The following is a 24592-nucleotide window of genomic DNA, read 5'->3' as shown; positions in this document are numbered from 1 at the left end:
GGACGAAGGCGTCATCTTCGAAAGGGACACAGCAGCCCAGCAGCGAGCGAGGCTGACATTTTCCTGGAGGGCGCGGTGGTGGGGACAAGGGCGCTGGGCAGGAGGGCGGTGGGTGCTGTCCCCTCCGAATGATGGCTCTCCCCTGCCTGCAGTGCCGCCTCCTCTGTCCTGGCCCCAGGCCACCTGCAGCCTGCCGGCCCTGACCATCTTTCTCCGAGGTCTAGGCCATCAGATGGGAGAACCGCTGCAGCCTCAGGCCCGGGCGGCGATCACCATGGAAACCTCGGGGCAAGGACCCGCCCACGTGGCCGACACCTGCACCGCCAGCACCACCAGCTCTCGGGTTTCCCACTCCGTGGTTGCCCCCAGGACGTGGAGGCTCCGGGTCCGGGTAGAAGGGGCCTGGCGCCGCAGGGGGCAAGGCAGGCGCGGGTGGGAGGGTGGGCAAGGGGCCCGGGAGAGCCCCCCACAATGGGCTGGGGCGCGGGGTGACGTCAAAGGAGGCGCTGTGAAGCCAGGGGGTATAAATGCCCGTGGTGCCCAGAGGGGAGGGTCGCCGGCTCCAGCTCCTCCTGCCCCTTCCCAGGCCTGGCTGGGCGCCCCGCCTGCGCGCCCCCATATGCTCATTTTGAGGCGTCAACATTGAAAGTGCACCTGGGAAGCTGAATATTCTGCTGAAACCCGTAAGATTCTCGCCGCAGAAAAGGATAAAAAAGCCCCGAGAGCGGACTCAGTGTGGGTCTCTCTACCAGAGCACACCCACCCCGTCCTGGGCATGAACTCTATTTCCGCTTTGGGAGCTGCTCCCCGCCTTTTCTCTTCCAGTAGGAAACCTGGGGTTGCACGTGCGACTCCAGCAGCTGTTAACCTGGAAATGGGGCTCAGTCGCTGACATGCGGCCCCGGCCTGCAGACAGGCCGCGGGGGAGCGGGGGGTGGGGGGTGGGGGACCAGGGCCGCCGGGGGCACCGACTCCAAGGGCCACTTCTTGGCGAGTCACTGACCGGAGGGGTCATGCCTGGAGGGGTCCCAGCCTCTAAGGCAGCGGTTCTCAACCTTCCTAATGCCGCGACCCTTTAATACAGTTCCTCACGTTGTGGTGACCCCCAACCATAAAGTTATTTTTGTTGCTACTTCCTCACTGTAACTTTGCTACTGTTAGGAATCGTAACGTAAATATCTGATATGCAGGATGTATTTTCATTGTTACACATTGAATATAATGAAAGCATAGTGATTGATCACAAAAACAATATGTAATTATATATGTGTTTTCCGATGGTCTTAGGCGACCCCTGTGAAAGGGTCGTTGGATCCCCAAAGGGGTCGCGACCCACAGGTTGAGAACCGCTGCTCTAAGGGCTGTTCCGCGGGCGGCCCCGCACCACTCGCCCCCACTGCCGCGCCCTCCATGGGCCCAGCCCCAGCGACCCCATTCCCATCGCTCTCCACCCCCAGGTGCTGCGGGCGGCCCCAGGGTCGGGAGCAACCCGGGGCCAAGAGGCCATCCCGCCCCGCCCCTAGTTCAAGGAGAGAACCGCCCAACTGGCCTCCCCGCTGATTGGCTGAGCGAAAGACAGGCCGGCGGTGATTGGTCGGGCCTGACGCCTCTCGGCGCGCACGCCGCGGCCGCGCCCTCTTCCGCCGCCGGGCCGGTGGGCGGACACGATTGGTGCGGCCGCGCTGCCCCGCCCACCGGCCCCGCCCCGCTCCGCAACGTCAGTACCCGGCGTGCCGCGCGGCGCTTCCCCTCCGCCCGCTAATGTTTTGGCCGACGCAAGATGGCGGTGCAGGAGTCGGCCGCCCAGCTCTCCATGACCCTGAAGGTGCAGGAGTACCCGACCCTCAAGGTGGGTCTGCGGGCCGCGGGGCGGGCCTGGGGCCGGGCTCCCCGGGGCGGCGGGGTGTGCGGGGTCCGGCTTCCCAGGTTCTGCGAGGTCCGAGGGGGCCGGGCTCTCGGCGGCGGGGCGGCTTCGCAGGTTGGCGTGCGGGGCGGCCGTCCCGTCCGGCCTGCGAGGGCCCGAGGCGGGCGGGGAGCGGTTCAGCCCGCCGCCGGCTTCGCCCTCCGAGGCCGCCGTGGGGCCCCGGCGTCGGAACCGGCCCGAGCGGCCCTCTGACGGCCGGGGCGGCGGGCCGGGTGGGGCCGGGAGGTGCGGGGGTCGCGGCGCCAGCTGCCCCGGCGCGGTCCGAGGCGGCGAGTGCCGGCTTCCGGCCTCCGACGAGGGGAGGTGCGAGCAGAGCCCGCAGCTCATGGGGCGGCACCAAACCTGAAATACAGCCCCGGCCGCCGGCTGCGGGCGGTGACCTTGGGTGGGCGCTCGGCCCGTCGTATCCCCGCAGGAGGCCGGTGCCGGGAAGGAGCGGACGCCCCGGGAACGGGCTCCCCGAGGTCAAGGTCACCGCCTTGGGGAGCGCAGCGCAGCGGCTCTGATTCCTTCCCTGCCCCCGCCCCCCGGTGGCGGGTGGGCCTGTCCCGTGGTCACCGCTGGCGGGGAGGCCGCAGGCTCTTCGCGGTCCCTCCCGTCCAGGCCGGTCCTGTGAGCTCCGCCGGCCCCCGAGCGTGACGCGGGGGGACCTCCGCGCCGGCTGCTGCTGCGCTGGGCCCTGCTCTTCTGTAACCTGCGGGCGGGCGGGCGGGCGGGCGGGCAGGAGGGGACCCTGTCGGGTGCGGTGTCCGCGTGCGGCTCCCAGAGGCCTCCGTGCCAGGCGCCCGAGCCCCGCGTCAGTGGCTGCCGCTGCTGGCTGTGTCCTCGCCCCGTCACGTTGTCATTTCAGCGGTGGCCGTGTGGGTCCGGCCGGGGGATGTAGAGCAGCAGGCAGGACCGGCTTCTCCGTCCTGGGCCTCACGTCCTGGTCGCGGTGCTCAGCAGCCCCTGCCGGGAACGGAGCGCCGTCACCGGGAGAGGCCCCCGGGCCGGCCGCTTCAGGGGGGCCCGCCGGTGTCTAGGAGCTGAACCTCTTTTTAGGGGTTCTAAAGCAGGGCTTTTGCGCCGGAGACCCTGCGTGCTGAGGCCCGTGCGGTCACTCCTGTTCTCTGGACTCGTGTCCCTGCCGAGCTGACCTTCTCCTAGAAGGACTGGCTCCTAGCGGAGAGGACGTTTCCCTGGGAAGCGGGGTCCTCGATTGGGATGTTTGTTACCACGGACTTAGCGGGACGTGGGAAGAGCGGATGGCCGAGCCAGGCTGTGCAGCCCTGCAGGGTCCAGGCCCGGGCACAGGGTCAGGGAAGGAGGAGGGGGGCAGGGGGCTGGGTCCTGGATGGTCCGCTGCGCTGCTCTGCTCCACGGCACGTGTCCCGCAGGCGGAGGGGATGGGAGTCCTCACGCTGGCAGCTGGGGCAGGTTTGTCACAGCCCGAGGGCCTGGGGCTCTGGGTACCAGGAAGAGAAAAGGCTGTGGTGAGGTGCTGCTGCCCTGCCCCGCCCCGCGCACCTGTTCTCGCTGGCACCTGTCCTCGCTGGCCCCGGTCCTGCGGTGGGGGGCACGGCCTCTACCACTGCGGACTTTTGGGCCGGATGCTTCTTTGTTGTGGGGCTGTGGGATGTCCGGCTTCCCCCCACCAGATGCCAGTAGTGTGGCCTCGAAGGTCTCCAGGCCTGGCCAGATGTGAGAACCACGGACCTGGTCTGGCTTCAGGGAACTGGTTTGTGCTCCCAGGAGGGTTGGGGTGGGGGACGCAGCCTCATGCTCTGGCCCTGGCTGTGTTCTTACCCTGGAGGGCCCTTGGGTGTCCCGTGTAGGTCATACCCCCGGGCCTCCATGGACGGAGAGGGCAGGAGCTTGGGTGCCTAGCCCAGCGTCTTGAACTAATTTTATTTTTGATAGTTTTTTTCTGATTACAAAAGTAACTAATGTTTATTCTCCAGTTTATTCTGCTAATCATCCTATTAATGTTCTGGTATATTTTATTTTCCCCTTCAGATAGTTGAAGTCAATCAGTACTTTAGAGACCTTCTTTATTATTATCCAAACTGGGAGTCCACACAGCCCGGGTAGTCTCCAGGCCACCTGGCTCCTCGAGTCTCACCTGGGCCCACCTCCGTCCTCACCTGGAGCCCCATCTCAGCAGCCCAGCTCAGTCCCACCCCCAGTGCCCCTCTCACAGGCGCAGGCTGGGAGTGTGGGTCTGTAGGACTTCTCTGCCAGAACGTGTAAATTGTGCTTTTAATCGGCGACAGTCTTTTGACCAAGTCTGCCCTACAGTTCCAAAGCCTGGGTTTGTACTTGTCATAGAGAATTTGGGTGACAGTTACGTGCCTAAAATTGTAACTCTCAGGCAGTTTTCCAAAGTTGGTCATGGCTGTATTTGGGGGATATGTGGTCTCCAGTCGGAGAAACACCGGTGAGCAAGCAGTGTGGACATAGACAAACGGGGGTGGGTGTGCGGGGTCCTGGGTGGTGGCCTCGGCTGGGTCTTCACTTCTCTCTCCAGGAGGCTTTTTTTAAAAAATATATTTTATTGATTTTTTACAGAGAGGAAGGGAGAGGGGTAGAGTTAGAAACATCGATGAGAGAGAAACATCGATCAGCTGCCTCCTGCACACCCCCCAATGGGGATGTGCCCACAACCCAGGTACATGCCCTTGACCGGAATCGAACCTGGGACCCTTCAGTCCGCAGGCCGACGCTCTATCCGCTGAGCCACACCGGCCAGGGCTCCAGGAGGCTTTTTTACTTACAAAGTCAGGCGTCCCTCCCTCAGCGGTGCTCGCCCTACGTTACTACTGCTGCCCTCCGGTCCACGGCCCCTGAATCGGAACTCCCTTCCTCTCCTAGCCTGCAGCCTGTCAGACCTGCCCAGCGCGGGGCTCCTCCCTACCAGCATGACTCACTGCCTCTTCCTCCCAGACCCGCAGGTGAAACGCCTTCTTCTCGAAGAGCTGAGCCTGCGGCTGCCGGCCTTTCCCTCTTACCGTCCTCGCCTTTGGCCGGAGGTTTGACCACCGGGTCTGCCCTGAGCGAGCCTGGGCCTCCCGCTCCCTCGCTGCAGGTGGCTGTGTGTAAAGAGCTCTTATTCTCGAACGAGTCACGTCAGGAGAGAAGGGCTTTCTGATGCCCACTCGCGTGCCGGCGGCTCGGCTGGAGTCGGTGCTGGCCCCCACGGGCAGTCACCTGGCTTCAGGGTTCTGCTCTCCTGTGCTCCTCCTAACAGCGCGGACGGGTCCTGCTTGTCGGTGCCTCTGTCTCCCGGTGCGGGACAGTGAGGCAGAGGGTGTAGGCTGGGCTCCAGGCGCAGGCCTCGCTCCTCCGCGGCTCTCGGGGGGCCTCTGAGCCGGGCCTGTGGGGTGCTGGAGTGGGGGAAAGAAAAAGGCAAGTGAGTCCCTGTCCCGGTGCGGCTCCCGGTGGTGGGAGGGAGGCACTGAACGCATGGACAGTGCATTTCAGAGCCTTTATCAACCAGGTGGTGGGAGGGCTGGGAGCCTGTGGGGTGGGTGCGGTGGCTGGGTGGCCGGCCGTGGGCTCGTGTTTTGGGAGGACGTGGTGGCTGTGTTGCCGCCTTGGCAGATCCTACCCCGTTGGCACTCAGCCCCGTGGAGTGTCGTAGAGCGTTCCCGAAGCCACACAGAGGTGCTGGCTGCAGGCCCCCGAGTGCCCGGCCCCGCGGTGCCAGCTGCAGGCCAGCCGGTCAGCAGGAACAGGACGCAGCCAAGAGGACGGCAGCCCCAGAGCAGAGCGGGCCCTTGCGAGAGCCCCGGAGCTTCCCCGTGAGGGGCATTGGGCGGAGCAGGGCGGGGGGCTGACCTGCCGTGAAGGCCGGTGGGGGCTGGTGGGTGTGTCGGTGCAACGTGTGGAGACCGTGATTTTGAAAACTTGTGAAAAAAAAACGATGTACTGTTTCAATGACTGCAGACGAATAGCTAACAACAAACACGGGCTGGGTCAGTGGGAGGAGGAAGGGGACATATGTGAGACTCTGAACAATAAGATTGGAAAGTAACTTCCCGGAGTAGTTTAACAGGTGAACTGCCAGCCTGGAGAAAAGCACCGGCTGTGCTGATGGTCTGGCCGCCAGTCCTGACTGCGGCCCACAGGCTCCAGGTGGCGCTCGGCCGCCGCCTCCGCCTCCACTCTCAGCGCACAGCCTCCTCGCCGGGCGGGCGAACTGCCCGTCCCTGTCCGCTTGTGCTGGGCCCACACCTTCTTGCTGCTGCTGCAGCACTTGGTTCTCCCGCTGCCTCAGTTCCCCCGACAGCTCCGATGGCCCCTCCTGAACCCTGTTCTCCAGCTGCTGGTCCTCTCTGCCCTCCATCCTGTCTCTGGGCGAGTCTGTGCCACCAAGGCTGCCCTGCAAAAGCAGCCTGGGCACCTGCTTGCTTTGCCCAGAGTCCTTCCCCTGGGTGCCCCCTCCCAGAGGTCACGGGGTTTAAACTGGAAAACCCACCATCTCCTTGTCTTTGCCGCTTTGTGTCTTTCTAACCGTGGGCTTATAAGCTCTGGGGAGGAGGGCAGAGAAGGAATAATTCTCCAGTTAAAAAATAGACTATTCAGTATTACTTTGGCAATTGTGTCCAAAGCAGTAAGAATCAAAACAGAAGCAAATGTCACTGTTAGGATGGATGAGACAGCGTGTGTGTACATACCCGTTAGACACAAGCCAACTAGCTGGGAAGTGATGAGGGTGCCTAAGGTCAGCACGGTAACCGGCCCGTGGTCAGCGCACAAAGCGCGGCCCTCACAGTGCAGACCCGGCCGGCGGGCGCGGCTTCCCCAGCGCCTGGAAGGAGGCTGCCTGTTTGTCTGAACAGACTCATGGCAGCAGTGCCGGCACCCCCTGCCTTGGTGCGCTGATCAGGAATTCCTCATTTATAAGAAGCCCTGCTGGACACCAGAGTGGGGATGGAAAGTGGCTGCCTTCCATTTATATTTTTTATCTGGAAAGCAGCCCTGGTCAGTGGGTCAGTGGTTAGAGCCCCGGTCCGTGCACCGCAAGTGTGACTCCCCTCCCAGGACACGGGCCTGGGCTGCGGGTCTGCCCCCCACCCTGGTGGGGGCGGGAGCAGGAGGCAGCAGTCATGTCTCTCACATCGCTGTTTCTCTCTCCCCCTCCCTCCCATTCTGAAAAGCAATGGAAACTATATCCTCATTTGAGGATCAATCCCCCCAAAGCAAACAAACAACAACAGATAAGAAGGAGGCACTGCCTGGCCGGGGTGTCTCGGTTGCCTGGGCTTTGTCCTGTGCCCAGAGGTCGCCAGTTTGAGTCCCGGTCAGGGCACGTGCCTGGGTTGCAGACGTGATCCCCAGAAGGGGGCGCGAGGAGGCAGCTGATCGAAGGTTCTCTCTCATCCATGTTTCTCTCTCTCTCTCTCTAAAATCAATAAACACTTTTTAAAGTGAGGACGTCAGCTGTGCTGGTGTTACATACGCCACTGACATGGGTGCCCATGGGGTTTGTGTTGGATTTGGCTGGGGCGCGGGGCTGCTGGAGGGCGGCGCCATGCTGCTGGGCATGCCCGCTGACTCGGAGACGCAGCTGGTGTTTTACTTCGGTGCCCTTTCTGGAACGGACCCGCCGCACAGCCAGACTCTGAGGTGACCAGCGGGCGGTGCTGGGACGACTGCACGAGCCCAGCGGGGAGGGCGCAGTGCTGAGCGCTCCGCCTTCTGCACTGGTCTCATCACTCCCCGCGGAGACTGGCCAGAAGCCTGTTTAACACGGGGGTTCGTACCGCTGCTGTGGGGTGTGCCTGCTTAGGAAGGTCAGCTCGGGGCAGCACACACCGGAACAGGCCACTCTCCAGGGCTCGGGGTGCGTCCTGCCTGCGGGCCCACGCCAGCACCTTAGGAGATGTTTGCGGCTTTGTGATAAATGTTCGAAACCTCTTCTGAGGTTTCTCAATTGTGAAAGATAAAAGGCCTCATGCCTTTGGGGAAATCCTTCCTTCCTGCGCTGGTAGAGATGGCTGAAGGCCTGTGATGACAAGTGAAATGCAGGTGTTTGTCAGCAGATACTGTCCCAAAGCCGCAGCAATCACTGCCGACGAGGGAGGGATGTGCGGCTGCTGGGAGCACAGGTCTCGCCACGCATTTGCCAGGACCCTCGCGGTATGAGGACGGGAGGGCTTCTTCTTGAGCCACGTGGTGGTGGGGGGAGGGGCGGGCGGGCAGGGGCTGGAGAACAGCCCACTGGCTGGAGAGAGCCCATGGTCTTCAAGGCTGAAACGCAACCGGTTACCAAGAAAAAGCCGCGCAGATCTCGGTCAGACAGACTTAAGTCACTGGTTTAGCTGGTGAGATAAAATCAGAATTTAAAGCAAATAACAAACTGTAAAAACCCACCAAATAGGAACCTTAAAGAGCTGATTGCAGTTGGGAGAAAGATCCAAGACCTCTCTTGTGGAATTGGACACAGGCACACACGGGAATGTGTTGAATTGAATCGTATAAAATTGCTATTTTGTAGGTTAAACAGTGATGGCTGAACAGGCCTGTAGCATGTAGAGATTCCCTGGAGGCTCTGCCCGAGGAGTAGCAGGACCGGGGCTCCCAGTGGATGCTGTCCGTCCCTAGAGGGTTGGTGTGGGCCCTGAGACAGGCGGGCGGTTCCCAGCCTGTCCCGTGAAGTCAGTCTCCCCGTCACCAGAGCAGACGGGCAGCTCAGGCCACGGCGGCCGTTACCCCACGAGAGGAGAGACAGGTGCCAGTCGTCGTCAGCACCGTGCGAGGACATCGGGTCCAGCCGGTTCACCACGGGAATGCACGGCTGGCTCAGCGGGCAGATGGGCTCGCGGAATTCACCTTCCGATGACGGAAACACTCAACCAACCGGGGAGCATTCTCAGCCTGGTCAGGGGGTCTATGAACACCCACACTCGGCACCACGACTCCCTGAGATCAGGCACCGACGGGGGTCCCTCTCGCCACTGCTGTGCCACGCCCTGAGGGTCTGGTCAGGTCGAAAACGTACCACAAAGCTATCCGCAGGTGAACTGCTCTTTACGGGGAAGATTCCCATGAACACACACCTACCAGAACCAACAAGCAGGATACAGAGTCCGCACATTAGACGTTTCTGTCCCTGAGAAATGAAAATGGGAAAGGAAACCGAGAATGAACTTTTTAGGAATAAGACTTACACTTAAAATAGCAATACTTTCCAAATTGATCTACAGATTCAGCACAAGCCGTAAGAAAATTGTAGCTGGTTCTTTTTGCAGAAATTGACAAGCCAATCCTGAAATTCTTAGGGAAATGCAAGGGACCCAGAATAGCCAAAACAGTGGTGTGAGCGGCGCAGGCTGCGGCCACCACCAGAGACAGGCCACAGTTTGGGGGCTGGAAGTCCAGGTGGGGGTGCAGCGTGGTTGGCTCTGGGAGGCCACTTCCAGATGCAGACGGCCGGCTGGGCGGAGAGTGAGCGCCCTCGGGACCCTGCTAAGGGCACTCATCCATTTATGAGGCTGCACCCTCGTGACTTACCACCTCCCAGAGGCCCCATCTTGTCGGGGCTAGGATTTCAACTGGAATTATGGGGGCATCCTGGGCCCATGGCACCACTGAGCAACAGCTCCCTAACCCTCAGCGGCCCAGCACCCACCATCTCCCTTTCCATCTGGACGTGAGTAGCTCTAGGACTTGGTGAACGCGGGCTGGCTCCAGGGCTTGGCTGGTTAGCGCCCTGTTCTCCAGGTTCCTCGCATTGCACCCCTGGCAGGGTGTCTGCCTGTTAAGGCCGAACGACAGCCACCTTGTGTAGAGCGTGTTGTCTTTTCTGTTGCTGTTGATCCGCACCAGAGAATGGTTTTCCATTGCTTTTTTCAGATAGTGGAAGGGAAGGAGGAGGTGGGGAGAAAACATCGCTGTGAGAGACATATGACTGGTTGCCTCCTGCACATGCCCCGACCGGGGGCGGGAGCGAACCTGCAGCCCAGGTACATGCCCTTGACTGGGAATCAAACCCAAGACCCTTCGGTCTGAGGGCCAACACTCTAACCACTGAGCCACTGGCCAGGCCAGACCACCTTTTCTTGAGCCCTTCGTCCATCGCTGGACACTTGGGCTCTTCCCCTTCTCAGCGCTCGTGCAGGGGCTGCAGGGGCCTCGCTGAGGGCACGGTGGACCCTCCGACAGCCCCGTGTGGACTGCACCGGGCACTCACCGGGAATGCTTCCCGTGAATCCACAGTCGGCCCTGGGTGCCCCCGGTGTCCCATCCACAGTTAGACCAACACCCGGTTGGAAACAGGATCTTTGCTCTGAGGCTGGGTTGGCCCCCTGTTCCCTTTTCTGTCCCTGCAGGTGGGGGTGCTGGTCATGCTGTGTTTCCCCAGCGGCTGCACCTCACCGCCCCCCGACAGTCTGCAGGGTCCGGGCGCGTCCCGCCAGCACTAGGTTCTGTGTTGGGGCCGTCCTAGTGGCCTGAACTGGTCTCTGGATTTCACGCGCCTCCCTGGAGTGACACTGAGCGCCTCTCACGTGCGTGTTGCCTGGGACTGAAGTGTCTGTGGAGGACTTGCTGGGGTTTTGTTGTGGGGTTTTGTTGCGCTGTAGGAGTTCTCTGCGTAGTCTGGGCTGCTTCCCTCTCGGCCTCCTGTTGTTTCAGTTTCAGTTCGAGGGGTCCCATTGGCTACTTTTGATTGTGTTGCCTGTGCTCTTAGGGTTACATTTTTATTTACTTCCAGTTTGAATTCTTCCAAAGTCTGTTTCACTTCTAGCCATGTTAACCAGTTTTCTTAGGCAGGATGTTCTCCCTGTCGGGCCATCGATGTTTCTTTTAGCCGACTGTGTCTTTCGTTGGTCTCTCCCTCACTGCTGTGCATTGCCCCGTGGCCTTACCTCGCTGGCTGTGTTTGCTGGGCTGAGGCCTTCCTCCGAGTCAGCTTCCTCCCGGCTGGTGGGTGCTGACCCTGGCGTCCTGAGCGCCTGGACTGCCCTCCCCCCCTCGTTCTCAGCGACCGTTGGCTGTGGTCGGATCCTCAGCATCTCTGAAATTCCATTTTTTTCATTTGGCAAAAGCCCTTGGGAAGGAGGAGCCAGGGAAGGAGCTGTGGGACCAAACCGCAGGGTGGCTGTGGGAGGGCAGCAGCGGCTGGGCTGGGTGCCCTGGGCGGAGGCTGAGGAGCAGCTGGCAGGAGCGGCCGCCACGTGGCTCAGCAGCCACCCAGCCCAGGGAGGCCAACTCCAGGAGCTCCTGCGGGGGCGGCCACACCCCTGACCTTGGCCAGACTGTGGGGAGGGCGGGGTGGCCAAAGGTGGAGCCTGAAGGAACCCTGGGGAGCGCACAGAAGGCCAGTGCGGGCCAGTCCTTGCGTGGGAGGGGTGGGGCAGGGAGTACGGTCAGGGCCACTGGGAGGTGAGTGAGTGGAGGTGTAGGGGCTGGCTCGGCCCAGGGCAGGGCGCTGAGGTGCAGTGTTTGCAGCTGTCGGAGCGTGATGGTGCCGTGACCCCAGGGTGGGCCAGCGCTGTATCTGTGGCCACTGGGCCTCAGGCCCACCTGCGATTCTGTGCAGCAGTGGGGTGCCCACACCCCGACAGGCACCAGGTCCCAGGTGGTTTCTTTCATCACCTGGTAAACAGTTCAGTTTGACTCTGACCGTAGTGTGTAAATCGCGGGCCTGGGCACTGCTGACGGACTGGGGGTGGAATCTCGCGTCTCCTCTTCCTTTTTGGACACCCCTGCCCTGCTGTGAAGCTGGCCGTGGCATCTCCCGTTCTTGTCGGCTCTGTGGGTGTGGAGACAGTTTGCTTTTTAAATTTTTTTTATCCTCACCCAAGGACACGGTTTATTGAATTTAGAGAGAGAGGAAGAAAGATTAATCGGGTGCCTCTCATATGCACCTCAACTGAGGGTTGAACCGGCAACCTTTTGGCAACAGGAGGCCACTCCAACCAACTGAGCCACCCGGCCGGGGCCGTTGGCTTTTTTGCGTTGGTCTCTGCGTCCTGGAACCCAAGGGACCCTCCCTCCATTTGTGCGTCTTTCACTCCTTTCGGGTCTCAGGGTCACAACCAGAGCCCTAAGGAGGTGCCTGTGGCACTGGTGGTCTCAGCACCCTCTCTCCCCCAGGTGCCTTACGAAACACTGAACAAACGCTTTCGAGCTGCTCAGAAGAACATCGACCGTGAGACAAGCCACGTCACCATGGTGGTGGCCGAGCTGGAGAAGACTCTGAGCAGCTGCCCTGCCGTGGACTCCGTGGTCAGCCTTCTGGATGGCGTGGTGGAGAAGCTCAGCGTCCTCAAGAGGAAGGTCGGTCCTGGGCCGGGCCTGCCCGCCCACGCTGCCCGGAGAGGGCTGGGGGTCCTGACCCGAGGCGGGTGGCTGTGCTGACCGGCGGCCCTCCCTGCCGCCTGCACTCAGAGCCTCAGGCCGGCCTCCAGTCCCTTCTTCTTCCTGGGGTCCGGCCGTCCTGACTCCACAGTGCCCAAGCCCCCAGGGCAGGCCGACGGGAGCAGGGTGATGTATTTAGAATTTCACCTAGAACAGCACGTGGGGGTTTTGTTTCTGTGAATGGTAAGTGGGGCATTGGCACTGATATGCCCACTGAGACAACCCAAAGATTCTGATACTTTAAAATATCAGAGTCCTCCTGAAAGGAAGGGTTCCCAGGAGGACAGGGGCCCGAGGGGAGGGGGCTGTGCTGGCCACCCTGCGTGTGCGGGAGGCAGACAGTGACCCGGGGCCCTGAGCACTGCCCCTCTGGAGGGTACCCAGGAGTGGACGCCCCCAACAAGGCATTGCAGCCCTTCCACCTGGCATAGCTGTCCTGGCAGGGGCACCAGGCAGAGTAAACACAGTTCTGAGGTGTGAGGTGTGCGTCTCATCCTCCACGTGCTGTACAGGCCGCTGGGGCACCATGGACAAGGCAGGACAGGCACGGGGTGCCGCGGACAGGCCCCCGGGGCACCATGGACAGGCAGGACAGGCACGGGGTGCCGCGGACAGGCCCCCGGGGCACCATGGACAGGCAGGACAGGCACGGGGTGCCGCGGTCAGGCCCCCGGGGCACCATGGACAGGCAGGAGAGGCACGGGGTGCCGCGGACAGACCCCCGGGGCACCATGGACAGGCGGAAGACAGTGCAGTGAGGGCTGCACAGACTTCAGACTCATCAGCGGTCAGAGACCCTGGTTTACTGTGTTTAAGGACTAAAGGACAGCTTGAAAGTTTCTGCAGAAAATAGACCACATGATTCAGTTTCAAAAGAACCAAATAAAACTTCAAGAAATAAAAAAACAAATGACATGAAAAACTCAGATGTTTGCTTATGACACGTTTGAGCACTTGTGCATCAGACAGCCACAGTGAGAGCTAGTGAGCCGGGAGGCGGGCTGGGAGCCTCCGGAGCCTCGGGAGCCTCGGGAGCCTCGCGAGCAGCACAGGGATGCAAAGGTCGGGAAGCGGGCGGGCGGGAGCAGACGCGGGTCGTTGCCGGGCGGGCGGAGAGCTAGAGCAGGAGCAGCACCCTCAGCCAGTGGTTCTCAACCTTCCTAACGCCGCGACCCTTTAACACAGTTCCTCATGTTGTGGTGACCCCCAACCATAACATTATTTTCGTGGCTACTTCATAACTGTAATGTTGCTACTGTTATGAACCGTCATGTAAATAGCCGATATGCAGGATGTATTTTCATTGTTATAAATTGAACATAATGAAAGCATAGTGATTAATCCCAAAAACAATATGGAATTATGTATGTGTTTTCCGATGGTCTTTGGCGACCCCTGTGAAAGGGTCGTTCCACCCCCAAAGGGGTCGCGACCCCCAGGTTGAGAACCGCTGCTATAAGCGGTAAATGAAGCAGTGGGACCCTGAGACAAACCTTAAAAGCAGCGGGAGAGGTGCCTCTTGTAAAGAGCAGCAGAGCCCGACAGCCTCTGGCCGCCCAGGGTGGCGCCTGTGGGAAGGGAGTGCCCGGCCTCGCCCATGCTGTCCACACCCGTCACACTTCGCGGGGGGCGGGCTGTGCGGACGCCTAGGCTAGGACGTTGCAGGGCAGCTGTGTTCGTGTGAACAAACTGACTTTAGGGAGAGAGTTTGTCATGACAGGAGGTCTGGTTAAGAAGCTGTGACGTTAAGTTGCGTGTGCGTGGCAGCGTAGCCGCAGAATACCCAAGCCAGCAGCCAACAGAGGTGCGGTCCACGGGGAGTGAGGGCAGCACCTGCACAGCGCACCGCGGGAGGGGCGCCACGGGTGGGGCGGCAGTGCGCCCGGGGCCGCTGGCCTTCGCGCTGAGCACCCCGCCCCTCGCAGGCGGTGGAGTCCATCCAGGCCGAGGACGAGAGCGCCAAGCTGTGCAAGCGCAGGATCGAGCACCTCAAGGAGCACAGCAGCGACCAGCCGGCGGCCGCCAGCCTGTGGAAGCGGAAGCGCATGGACCGCATGATGGTGGAGCACCTGCTGCGCTGCGGCTACTACAACACGGCGGTGAAGCTGGCGCGGCAGAGCGGCATCGAGGTGGGCGTCCTGGGCAGACCCTGCGCCCCGCCCCTGAACCTGAGGGCCTGACCTGATGAGCGCACACGGCTCTCGGGCCCCCCACCCCCCGCCCCGGGCGCTGCTCTCGCTGGTGGGGCCTTTTACCAGGGCGGGGCTCGCTGTCCATCGGCCTCTCCAGTGGCGCTGGTGGGACAGGTGCAGAGCAGGGCGTGTGCCTGCCTGTCCTGTCCTGTCCAGGCCCAAGGCCCAAGGCGCGGCCCATGACCCACTCAGCTAAACGGCCACATTTTGAACTCTGGAGAGCAGTGTCTTCGGCCGCGTGTCCCGGGTGCACCACCTTGGGGGCCCCTTTCCCCTCAGCAGGACACCGCCCACCAGCACCCCCTGCCTCCCGAGCTTCAGCCCCGACAGTGCCTCGCCCGTGGGGACGTGGCCCGGGCCCGGGTCCCGCGCAGGACCAGCGGCGCTCCGAGCTGGTTCACCCGAGCCCAGGGCCTTCCTGTCGGACATCCCGCAGCCCATCCCGGTGGAGGGACACTTACCGCCAAGTGTCCGTTCCCTCCAGGGGCCTGTCTGACGTCCGGGCCTGGGTGCACGGCCTGTGCCCAGGAGCCCTCTGCCTGGCCTGGTGCCGGCCTGCCGCCTTGCGCTGCTGGCCTCTCCCGGAACCGCCGCCGCAGCCCCAGCCACCCACCCCTTTTAGAAAACCTCCTGTTTAAGGCCTGAGGGGAACAGCAGAGTGAGGGGATGGGCTGCTGGGGTTTCCCGGCTTCTTGTGAAGGGTGGGGGGTGGGCCAGCCTCAGCTCCTTCGATGTTAAAGGGCCTGCTGGGTGGGGGGCTCCCCTGTGGCCCAGCCCTGCCCTGGGCAGACCCCTGCTCGCCCCTGGGAGCGGCCGGCAAGGTGCGTGTGCGCCATCAGGGGTCCTGGCCGGGCTGGTGTGGGCCTGGGAGAGGGTCCCGGAAGTCTGCTGGCCGGGGTGCGGGTGCCGGGTTCTGTGCTCTGAGCGAGGGCCGCTGCCCCCCCCCCCCCCCCCCAGGACCTGGTGAACATCGAGATGTTCCTGACGGCCAAGGAGGTGGAGGAGGCGCTGGAGAGGCGTGAGACGGCCGCCTGCCTGGCCTGGTGCCACGACAACAAGTCCCGGCTGCGCAAGATGAAGGTGCTTGGGCCCCGGAGGGCGGGCGGGGCTGAGGCGGTGCCGCCTGCACCTGCTGGTTGGGAGTTTAGTCCTGGGCACCTGCGGGGCCGCGGGGTTTGGTGCGGGGTTTTGGAATTTTGGGTGGCGCACCCCCTTCTGCACTGGGGTTTGGACCAATACCCTAACCTAAGCATGAGGCTCTGAGGGAGCCAGTGGCGGCCACGTGGAAGCAGCACGGGCGCCGCGGGGGCTGGAGCCCCATCCCGCCCGCCTGCATCTGCAGGGGCCTGCAGGGAGGCTGGTGTCCGCCTGCAGGGGGCGGAGTTCCGGGCCGGGATGTTCGTGAACGCAGCTTCATTTGAGACCCAGCAGCAGCTTAGAAACGGCACCTGCAGCCGCGGGGTTAGACCTGCTTACGGAAGGCGCTCCCACGCGGGCTTGCAGGAACGTGTACCTGTTAACCCTCCGCCTCCGTTAGAAGCCTGTCTTCTGTGTGCTAACCCAAGCGCCTCCCCTCCCGTGTGAGCTTGTCGTGTGCACGTGGTGACAGCCAGGGTGACACTCTCTGCCACTCAGGGCCGCCAGGGCGAGCATGACGCGAAGCCGGGACGGAAAAGTAGAGTGGCCAGTGGCTCCCCTAAGGAGAGTGAGGATCTTGGTATGGAAACCATAAAAGGAAAGCCAGAATTGGTACGTAACCCCCGCCCGCCCCGCCCCCGCCTGTCCCACAGCCGTGCTGCCCGCAGAGCGGGAACCGGGTCGGAAGGAAATGGGCTTCCGTCTGGGCAGGTTGTCCCTGCGAGCCCCTTGCCTCCCAGACCCATGGCTGCTGGGCGAGGGCGCCACTCGGTGCTCTCAGACGGGCCTCGCAGCCAGTGTGGGCGAGCGGGCCAGGCTGAGCCCGGCGGCCGGTGCACGTGGAAGAGCAGTCACACACAGTGTGCTTGGGAGACGCCCTCACGCCCTGGCAACATGCTCATGGGCATCGACTGGACAGATCAGGGCCCCGACTGCCTCTACGCGTGTGCCTGTGTGTGCACACAGGCCGGGAGGGTCACACCAGGGCCAGCGGGGTCTCAGGTCAGTCAGGAGCCTGGAGGAGGGAAGGAGCTCGGAGACTCGAGCGTCACATAGTTGGAGATGCCAGGTTAGTGCCTGGTGAGCTGACTGGGGTCTCCAGACACTTGGGGCCGTGTGCGCAGAGCCCGTGATGCTGCGTGTCTGAAAGCCCGGCAGTCCAGGCGTGGCCCGTGGTCAGTGCTCTCGATCACCCAACCACGGTGCTTCTGGGACACAGTCGCCTGTGAGCGGCCTGCAGCCGGTCCTCGCCTGACACGTCCGCGGGTCTGACCAGTGGGGCAGTTCTCGGGGGAATTGGCACAGAGACCCCAGTCCTGGGCCCCATCACCATTGTCGTGAGAAGAGGCGCGTCAGGAGCTGCTGTGTTTGAAAGGGAGCCTGGGAGCAGAGCCCCGAGAGCGAGAGCGTGTCCTGCGCGAGCTGCCCTGGTGTCACCCACAGCCCCTGTCCGAGGGGCCTCCTGGGCTCCAGCCCTGAGAGGCTGGGAGGCAGTCCGTTCTCTCCCCACGGGACCCAGCCACTCAGCACACGTACCTGCTCACCAGGCGGGTCAGGTGTGGGGAAGGCCCGCCCCGGGCGGAGGGGGAAGGGAGAGCAGGGAGCCTGCTGTGCAGTGGGCGTGTGGGCACCAGGTAAGTGGCTCTCCGCGTCTTTGCCTGCTGGCCCCAGGGTCTGGGCAGCACGTCCGTGCTGTGCCACGTGGTCCGAGGCACAGGGATGGGGCTGAGTGCTGAGCTGGGGCTGCCTGCAGCCAGGGGGTTCGGGCGGGAGAAGCACGCGTGAGCGGTAAACAGACTCGGCTGCGTGGGAGGACTGACCTCACTGCTGTGGGCAGTCTCCAGTCAGGCCTCCTGGTTCTGGGTGTTGGGGACTCGAGGATGAGGGGGGAGCCCTAGGCCTTGCCTCCTGTCTGTCCACATGACTCGCTGCTGGTTGGGACACAGTTCTCTGAAATGGCGTGGAGACGGCACAGGGAGTGACTGCTCTGTGAAGCCGCCCAGCCTGTCACCTTAGGTTGCAGAGTCGTCTTGCTCCCTCCCCACCCACAGGGCTGGAGGGCACTGAGATCTCAACAGAGCGTTTGGGTGTCTGTTCCAGGACCCTGCTGCTGGTGCCCCAGAATTTCCCAGAACTGTCTCCGGAGTCGCTGTGTGGGACTCTACCTGGTGCTCGTGCCCCCAGAATTTTGTGTGTAGCTTGTGGGCTGGCACCTGTCAGGCACGCAGCCGGCCTCGGCCAGTCTGGGGCTCCTGACTCCCTCACCACTCTGCCGGCTCTGTCCAGTCCTGGCCTGGTCCCTCTGCCTAGGCCAGCCTCCCCGGGTGTCTGGGTCCACCCCCCCACCCCACCCCCCTGTGGCCCCTGCACCTGCTCACCCCCCTGTTCATGTAAGATGCCACCTTCCGGCCTCCTCCTGCCAGGTGCCAGGGGTTGGGGCTTCAGCACAGGACTGGCCTCCCGCGCCCCCTCCGTGTCCGTCCCCCCCGCCCCCCCAGCAGCCCTGGTGTGGGACAGCCTGGCAGGTCAGGGTGGGTGTGGCTTTCTTTGACTCTGAGGTGCGGAGAGGGAGCTGTCCCCATGTGGGAACCTGCTTCGCCCAGGACATTGTGTCCCCCACAGCCCAGCAGCCTTGCCGTGACCCTGGCAGCTTCTCACCTTGGTCACACCTGTGGGGTCCACCCAGCTGTCCCTGAGGGCCTGGGCCATGGGTGGCAGTGCTGCTCCACCACGCTTTGCTGAGGCTGCACCAGGGGAGGCTGGGCCCTGAACTGCAGACCCTGGAGCTGTGGGCTGTGGACGGCGGGCGGGGCCGGGTGGCAGGCCTGCCCCGGGCACTGTGTGCACAGCATCGAGCTGGTCTGGGGTTGGCCGGGCAGCAGGGCTCCGTGGTGCCACCGGGTGAGCCTTTGTCGTGTCTTTGCCCTCAGAGCTGCCTGGAGTTCAGCCTCAGGATTCAGGAGTTCATTGAGCTCATCCGGCAGAACAAGAGACTGGACGCCGTGAGGTGCGCAGCGAGATGGGCGCACGGGGTCCGGACGGGCAGTCACGCACGGGAGGGCTGACCCGTCCTGTCACCCGGGTTCGGGTGCCGTGTGGGTCCTTGGGGGTCGGGTTTGTGTAGACCAGGGTCACGGGAAGGGCTCGGCCGGGGCCTGCGTCACTGTCTCCGGGGGTCGGTGTGGGACTCCACCCGGCGCGTCTGACAGGGTCCCCGTCCCGGTCCCTCGGTGGGGTCGGGCGCTGGCGAGCTCGCGTCCCGCAGACGCCGGCCGGGCACCGAGTGTAGACGGAGCTCACGCTCTGAGAGGCGGGACCAGCCTGAGGAGAGCGACCCGTTGTCTTGTAGACACGCCCGGAAGCACTTCAGCCAGGCCGAGGGCAGCCAGCTGGACGAGGTGCGGCAGGTCATGGGCATGCTGGCCTTCCCGCCGGACACACACATCTCCCCCTACAAGGTACCCGCGCCCCGCGCGCCCTTCCCGCCTCCTGTCCCCGTCCAGAGTCCAGAGCGGCTCCTGTGCTGTGCGGCCGCCCAGGGTCCTCTCCGTCCTGGAGGCTGGGGGGTGGGTGTGGGCGCTGCTTGTCAGGAAGGGGCCGCGAGCTCTGAGCCCCTCCCCACGGCCCACCTCCTCCCGCCCTGCCTCGCCACATGGACCTGAGGACCTGCCTGTGCCCTGGGACCCAAGTGACTTCCTCCCTTGGCCTGAACCAGCCCTGCTGTCAGGCCTTGAAGCTGCTGCGCCCAGGGCTTCCCCTGCAGCCTCTCCCATCCCAGGCGGGGCCACACCCAGGTGCCAGCCAGCCTCTGACAGGCCCCACCCCTCTGCAGGGCATTGGAAGCTTCCCCGACTGAATTCCCAGTTCGTCCTGGGTCCTGGAGCTCCTGGGTGGTGAGCCCACCCGCGGGCTGGACCACGGCACCGCCCCTGCTCTGGGGGAAGTGTGTAGGCCAGAAAGGCCGACCTGCCCTGGGAGCAGGCGTCCAGTCGGGGGCCTGGGCCTTCCTCCCTGCGGGGCCTTGTGGCGGCACTTCCCACAGCATACGGGAGAACCTTGGCTCAGGAAACGGGCAGCTTCCAGCACAGGAAGCATAGAGCTGAGGCTGCGGAGTGTCTGGGGGTCGGGGGGGGGGCGGTTTGGAGGACCCAGCGTGTGCCGTGTGCAGCTGCCTGGCCCTGGCAGGGAGTCCTGGGAGTGTGAGGGCCACACGAGAGGCAGGATGAGGGCCAAAAGGAGGCACAGAGCTGCCCTCTGGCGCAGGCCTGGCTGTGGGCTCCGCCTCCGGGCGCTGTGCTGGGATGAGAGCAGGGAGGGCGGTGTGGTGGCCGCTGGGCTTGGGGTGCCGTGCACCTGGCTGAGGGTTGGTTGCATCTTCCAGGCTGATGGCAGGGATTTCCCTTTTCATCTGTGTGCCTCCCACACACACGCGCGCAAACACACGCCTTTGAGTGTGAACTCGACCGTTGTAGGGGCAGACGTGGGCCAGGCTTAGCCTTATTTCCTGGGAGGAGGAGTTTCTGTTCACTCAGTGCCCAGCAGGAGGCAGACTTGCTCATGGAGACCTGTCTGTCCCGAGGCCGTGGGACCCCACCCTCTGAGCGCCCATGGGCTGGAGGGCCGTCCGGTGGCCCAGCTCTGCCTTCCCTTCCAGGACCTGCTGGACCCGGCCCGGTGGAGGATGCTGATCCAGCAGTTCCGGTACGACAACTACCGGCTGCACCAGCTGGGGAACAACTCCGTGTTCACCCTCACCCTGCAGGCCGGCCTCTCGGCCATAAAGACACCGTATCCTTCTGGGCTGTGTCTGCAGCCCTGCGCCTCGCGGCCTGTGTCCTCTGGCAGCTGGGACTGGGCCATTTAGAATAGCTTTCCGGTGGGTTCCAGGTCCTGCGGTGTCTGCTGTCCCAGTGGCCGTGCTCCCCAGAGCGGAGCCTTCCTGTGGCCAAACAGCTGACCCAGACCCCGTGCTGGTCTGTGGGTCCCTTGAGTGCACTGGGGGGTCCCCTCCTTGCTCGTCATCTGACGCTGGCACGGTGGGCAGGCCCTGCCTGTGGGGACAGGTGGCCGTCCTGGGCCGTGCACGTGCTCCCGCCGTGAGGCCATGGGCTCCCTGGGATGCGGGTCCCCTGCTCCCGGTGGGCTCTGGCCTCTGGGTCCCTCAGCCTCTGGCTGCGATCCCGCTGAGCCCAGGTCTCTGCCTCGGAGAACTCTGCTTCCAGCCTGGGCCTGCGTGCAGCGGGCCGTCGCCGGACCCTTCCTTAACCCGCGCAGGCAGTGCTACAAGGAGGACGGCAGCTCCCGCAGCCCCGACTGCCCTGTGTGCAGCCGCTCCCTGAACAAGCTGGCGCAGCCCCTGCCCATGGCCCACTGCGCCAACTCCCGCCTGGTCTGCAAGATCTCGGGCGACGTGATGAACGAGAACAACCCGCCCATGATGCTGCCCAACGGCTACGTCTACGGCTACAACGTGAGCCGGGGCCGCGGGGGGCGGGCGGGTGCGCCTCCTGCAGGAAGTCGCTGGTGAACGGACGGCTGGGTGCCTGGGGTCACTGGTCTGTCCTCATGCGTCCGTCTTATCTCGCAGTCTCTGCTCTCCATCCGTCAAGACGACAAGGTCGTCTGCCCGAGAACCAAAGAGGTCTTCCACTTCTCCCAGGCCGAGAAGGTGTACATCATGTAGGCGGCGCCTGCCTCGCGGTGCCTGTTTCTTGCGACCAAAGATCCGTGAGCAACGGCAGACGCTTAGGAGCAGAGGAAGGAGAGGGGCAGCCTGTACTGGGAGCCACACTTGATCGTAGGACTTGGTAACGGGAGTCGACGAGCTGATGCGTCCGGGGAGGACCGGCACCTTCCGGCACCTTCCAGAGACTCGAGACCCACTGGACACCAGGGAGACCCAAGGACGTTTCGGAAACAGTTTCCTCCCTGTTGCTCGTGACCAGCCTGGGAGCAGGCGTGTCCTGCGTGGTGGCGCTTCACATGGACGCTCTCGTCTCTCGCTGGCGTGGCTGTGCCCCCCGTGGGCCCCATGGCCGCCTGCGAGGCCTGCGTGGTGGTGGCCCTCAGCTCCCCACGCTGTTGTCACAGACGAACGTCCAGCTGAGTGACCACGACGACTTGGGGCCCAGGGGACCGAGTAGCCGACGCCGCTGTCCGTAGGTTTGTGCTTAGTGCTCAGTTGCATGTGGATGTTGCTTAGCTAATAAACTGTACATGTAACCATGTCAATAAAAGGGTTTCTATTTCTCGTTTCCGTGTGAGCGGAAGCTGCTCTGCCTTCCTGACACCTTGGCCCTGTCTGCTTCTCCCCTCCCCACCCCGTTAGTCAGCAGCTCGAAGGCGGCCCCTGCTATGGGTCCCCTGGGTCTCAGGCTCCTGAAGAAGGGCTGTCCCCTGCTGAGCAGTGCACTGTCCAGGGGCTGGGCCACCAGCAGGACCCTCCCCCCCCTGCCCCACCCCCCAGGTACCTGCTGAACTTGGGAGCGGGCGGCGTCACCCCCACCCCTTCGGCCGGTGAGGCCTCGCTGGGGCCGTGCTCCTGGGAAGTTGCTGGGCAGGGATTGGGCACTGGGTCACGCACCGTCGGGCCTGCCCCAGTCAGCACACACCAGGGGCCGGGGAGCCAGGGCTGGGCTGCCCGCAGCCTCAGGTAGGACTCCCTTTGCGGAGGGCCCTGCCCTCTGCTGGCCTCAGGAGCTGCCCAGCTCACTTTGGCCAATTCCTCCTAATTTGTGTAGCTTCTGTCATTGGCCAAAGTGGGGCTCAGACACAGCTGGACCATCCCTCCGCACCTGACCCTGACGTGCTCTGGGGTTAACTTGCACCCCCATTGCTCCTTCGAGGCCTGCTAAAGCCACAAATGGCCTCCACAGCCCTTACAGCCCCACTCGGCCTGCTCCCCACCCGGGCTGCACCCCCCGCCCTTGGCTGCTTCCTGGACCCTGCCTGTCTGCACTCCTCCCCTGGCCCCCACCCTTGGGTGCTGGCTGTCCTCTGCTCCCAACCTGTGCCCGGGATCACACCCGAGAGAGCCCGCAGGCGGGCGCCGTGCTGCCTCAGGGGAGCACAGCGTGGGCCCCGCAGCCGGCCCATGCGCAGCCTCATGGTCTCCGGGCCGTGCCCACCTGCCCGCCCTGGGGCCGCCTGCACTGGGAGAGGCCTGCGTGGTGGCGGCACTCGGCTCCGAACGCTGTTGTCACAGACGAACGTCTGGCTGAGTGACCACAACAGCGCTGGGAGGATCCAGCTGGGCGCAGGATCCCATGTCACCCCCAGCCTGTCCCTTGCCTCTTCCCTCCTCGGAGTAAAGATGGGTGCACAGCCTGCAGTCACCCAGAGCAGCCTTCCCCCACCAGCATCTCGCAGGGATGGTCGTCCCGCCAGAGCGGCTCGGCCCGTTCTCAACCTTCATGGACACACAGTGGCAGCGTGGCTGCCGACGGCAGGCCGGGTAAGCCGCCTCGTCCTCACCACGGCTGGGCAGTGCCCACCAGACCAGAGCACGCGGTTATCCTGTGTGCAGGCAGTGGGCGTGGCCACACCCTGGAGCAGGGCGCCGTGCTCGCCACCCAAGTGTGGAAGCACTCGCGGCGGCCGCTGGGCGCCCTCATCTGAGTCCACACAGCCTGTTGGTCAGCTCACTGCGAGGTTTTAATTGTAAAGACCACACACACGGGAAACACAGACTTCAAACAACGCAACGAGCTTTGATAAATGTGGACTTGTAACCCCCAAGCCCGGCTGCAGCATTCCCAGACCCCAGAATGTCATCCGTGTCTCCCCCAGACCGGCCACACCCCACCCCAACTGTTGATGGTCCCGTGTGAGTTTCAGCAAGTCCTGAGCCTGTCGGTGCCGTGAGTCCGGTCCCTGCGTGCTGCTGAGCCCGCAGTAACCACACGCTGCTCCTTACCGTCGTGACGGGTGCTGGCTTGTTCCCGGGTTTTGCCTGTGACGGGCGTTGGTGCATGTCTTTGTGGGCGGTATGTCCATTGCTTGAGGGGTGCCTGGAAGTGGGGTGACAGCCACGGTGCTGCTGTGCATCTAGCTTCCCAAGGCCGCGTCTTCCCAGCGACACAGCCACGAGGGTCCCGCTGGGCACACTCTGCCAGCCCTGGTGCTGTGGTGAGCGTTCGGGCGGGTGCACTGGGGCCGTACAGGGTGCAGAGGTGCGTTTCCCTGACGACTGGTGATGTCAGAGCTTCGGATGTGCTGCCTGCATCTGTTCAAGTCTTCGGCCCATTTTTATTGGGTTATTTTTTCTTGTAGGAATCTTTTTCTGTGTTTGGGTCAGGAGAGGGTTGAGGTTATCCTTTATGATCCCAGGATGCGGATAACGTCAATGTAAGGAACAGCCGTGCATAGGTGAGCGCGGTCTAAGGGGAAACCACATACGTGCTTTCAGCGTGAGAAAAGGAGACTCCCTCCCCTGGGCACCTCCCCAGGGACGCGCTCAGCTCGCTGGGCTCTGAGGAGCACGTGAGTGTCCGGGACCTGAAGGACCTGGGCCGGCTCTGCCGTCGGTTCTGCAGCCACGTCTGGGGTCCAGGCCTCGGTCTGGGGGCCCTCAGCACCTGGAGTGGCCGATGCTGCAGTTTTGCTGCAAGAACTGACTTCTGCTCTGGACACAAGGCCCTTGGTCTGGTTTCCTTTGGACAAAGACTGATTTACGGACACGAGGACCGAGGGGGAGTGTCCTATAGCCAAACCTGATCCTATAGCACAAGGCTGGTCCCCACAGTGCGTCCCCTCGTCCTCCCCCCTACCCCCCCGATGCACCGCCTGGCAGGGTCAGAACCCGGACATCTGCCCACCAACCTCCGGCCACAACACTGAGGTGGGACCTGCATCGTCTCCGGCCGGAAGGACTGTCCGCAGATCATTCTGGAAAGAGCGTCCGGAACCTGCCACAGGCGGCATTGCTGATGGTGACGTCGGCCACACCTGTCTCAGAGACCACCTGCCCGTTCTGCACCTTGGCCTCCCCGTGCAG

The 24592-nt window shown here is 63.3% G+C and overlaps 1 protein-coding gene across 4 annotated transcripts; it reads left to right on the top strand.

Annotated features, from left to right (window-relative positions):
- Window positions 1-1112: 1112 nt before the first annotated feature.
- On the top strand, window positions 1113-21851 carry MAEA (macrophage erythroblast attacher, E3 ubiquitin ligase). 4 transcript variants are annotated; one of them, XM_081092759.1, is made up of 10 exons: window positions 1113-1849; window positions 12005-12187; window positions 14194-14397; window positions 15418-15540; window positions 16096-16209; window positions 18528-18604; window positions 18947-19055; window positions 20252-20385; window positions 20872-21067; window positions 21185-21851. In XM_081092759.1, the coding sequence occupies exons 1-10, from the start codon at window positions 1781-1783 to the stop codon at window positions 21278-21280; spliced, it is 1305 nt and encodes a 434-aa protein (XP_080948885.1). In that variant the 5' UTR covers window positions 1113-1780; the 3' UTR covers window positions 21281-21851. The 4 variants fall into 4 exon arrangements, 3 of the variants coding, with proteins under 3 accessions (XP_080948885.1, XP_080948886.1, XP_080948887.1); XR_013996081.1 differs by having other exon boundaries at window positions 1754-1849; window positions 20876-21067; XM_081092760.1 differs by lacking the exon at window positions 16096-16209 and having other exon boundaries at window positions 1458-1849.
- Window positions 21852-24592: the final 2741 nt, after the last annotated feature.

The sequence above is a fragment of the Myotis nattereri genome, assembly GCF_964212035.1.
Source record: "Myotis nattereri genome assembly, chromosome: 1".
Lineage (NCBI taxonomy): Eukaryota > Metazoa > Chordata > Mammalia > Chiroptera > Vespertilionidae > Myotis > Myotis nattereri.
Note: the sequence above shows the minus strand (reverse complement) of the source record. Positions and strands in the feature narration are given on the sequence as shown.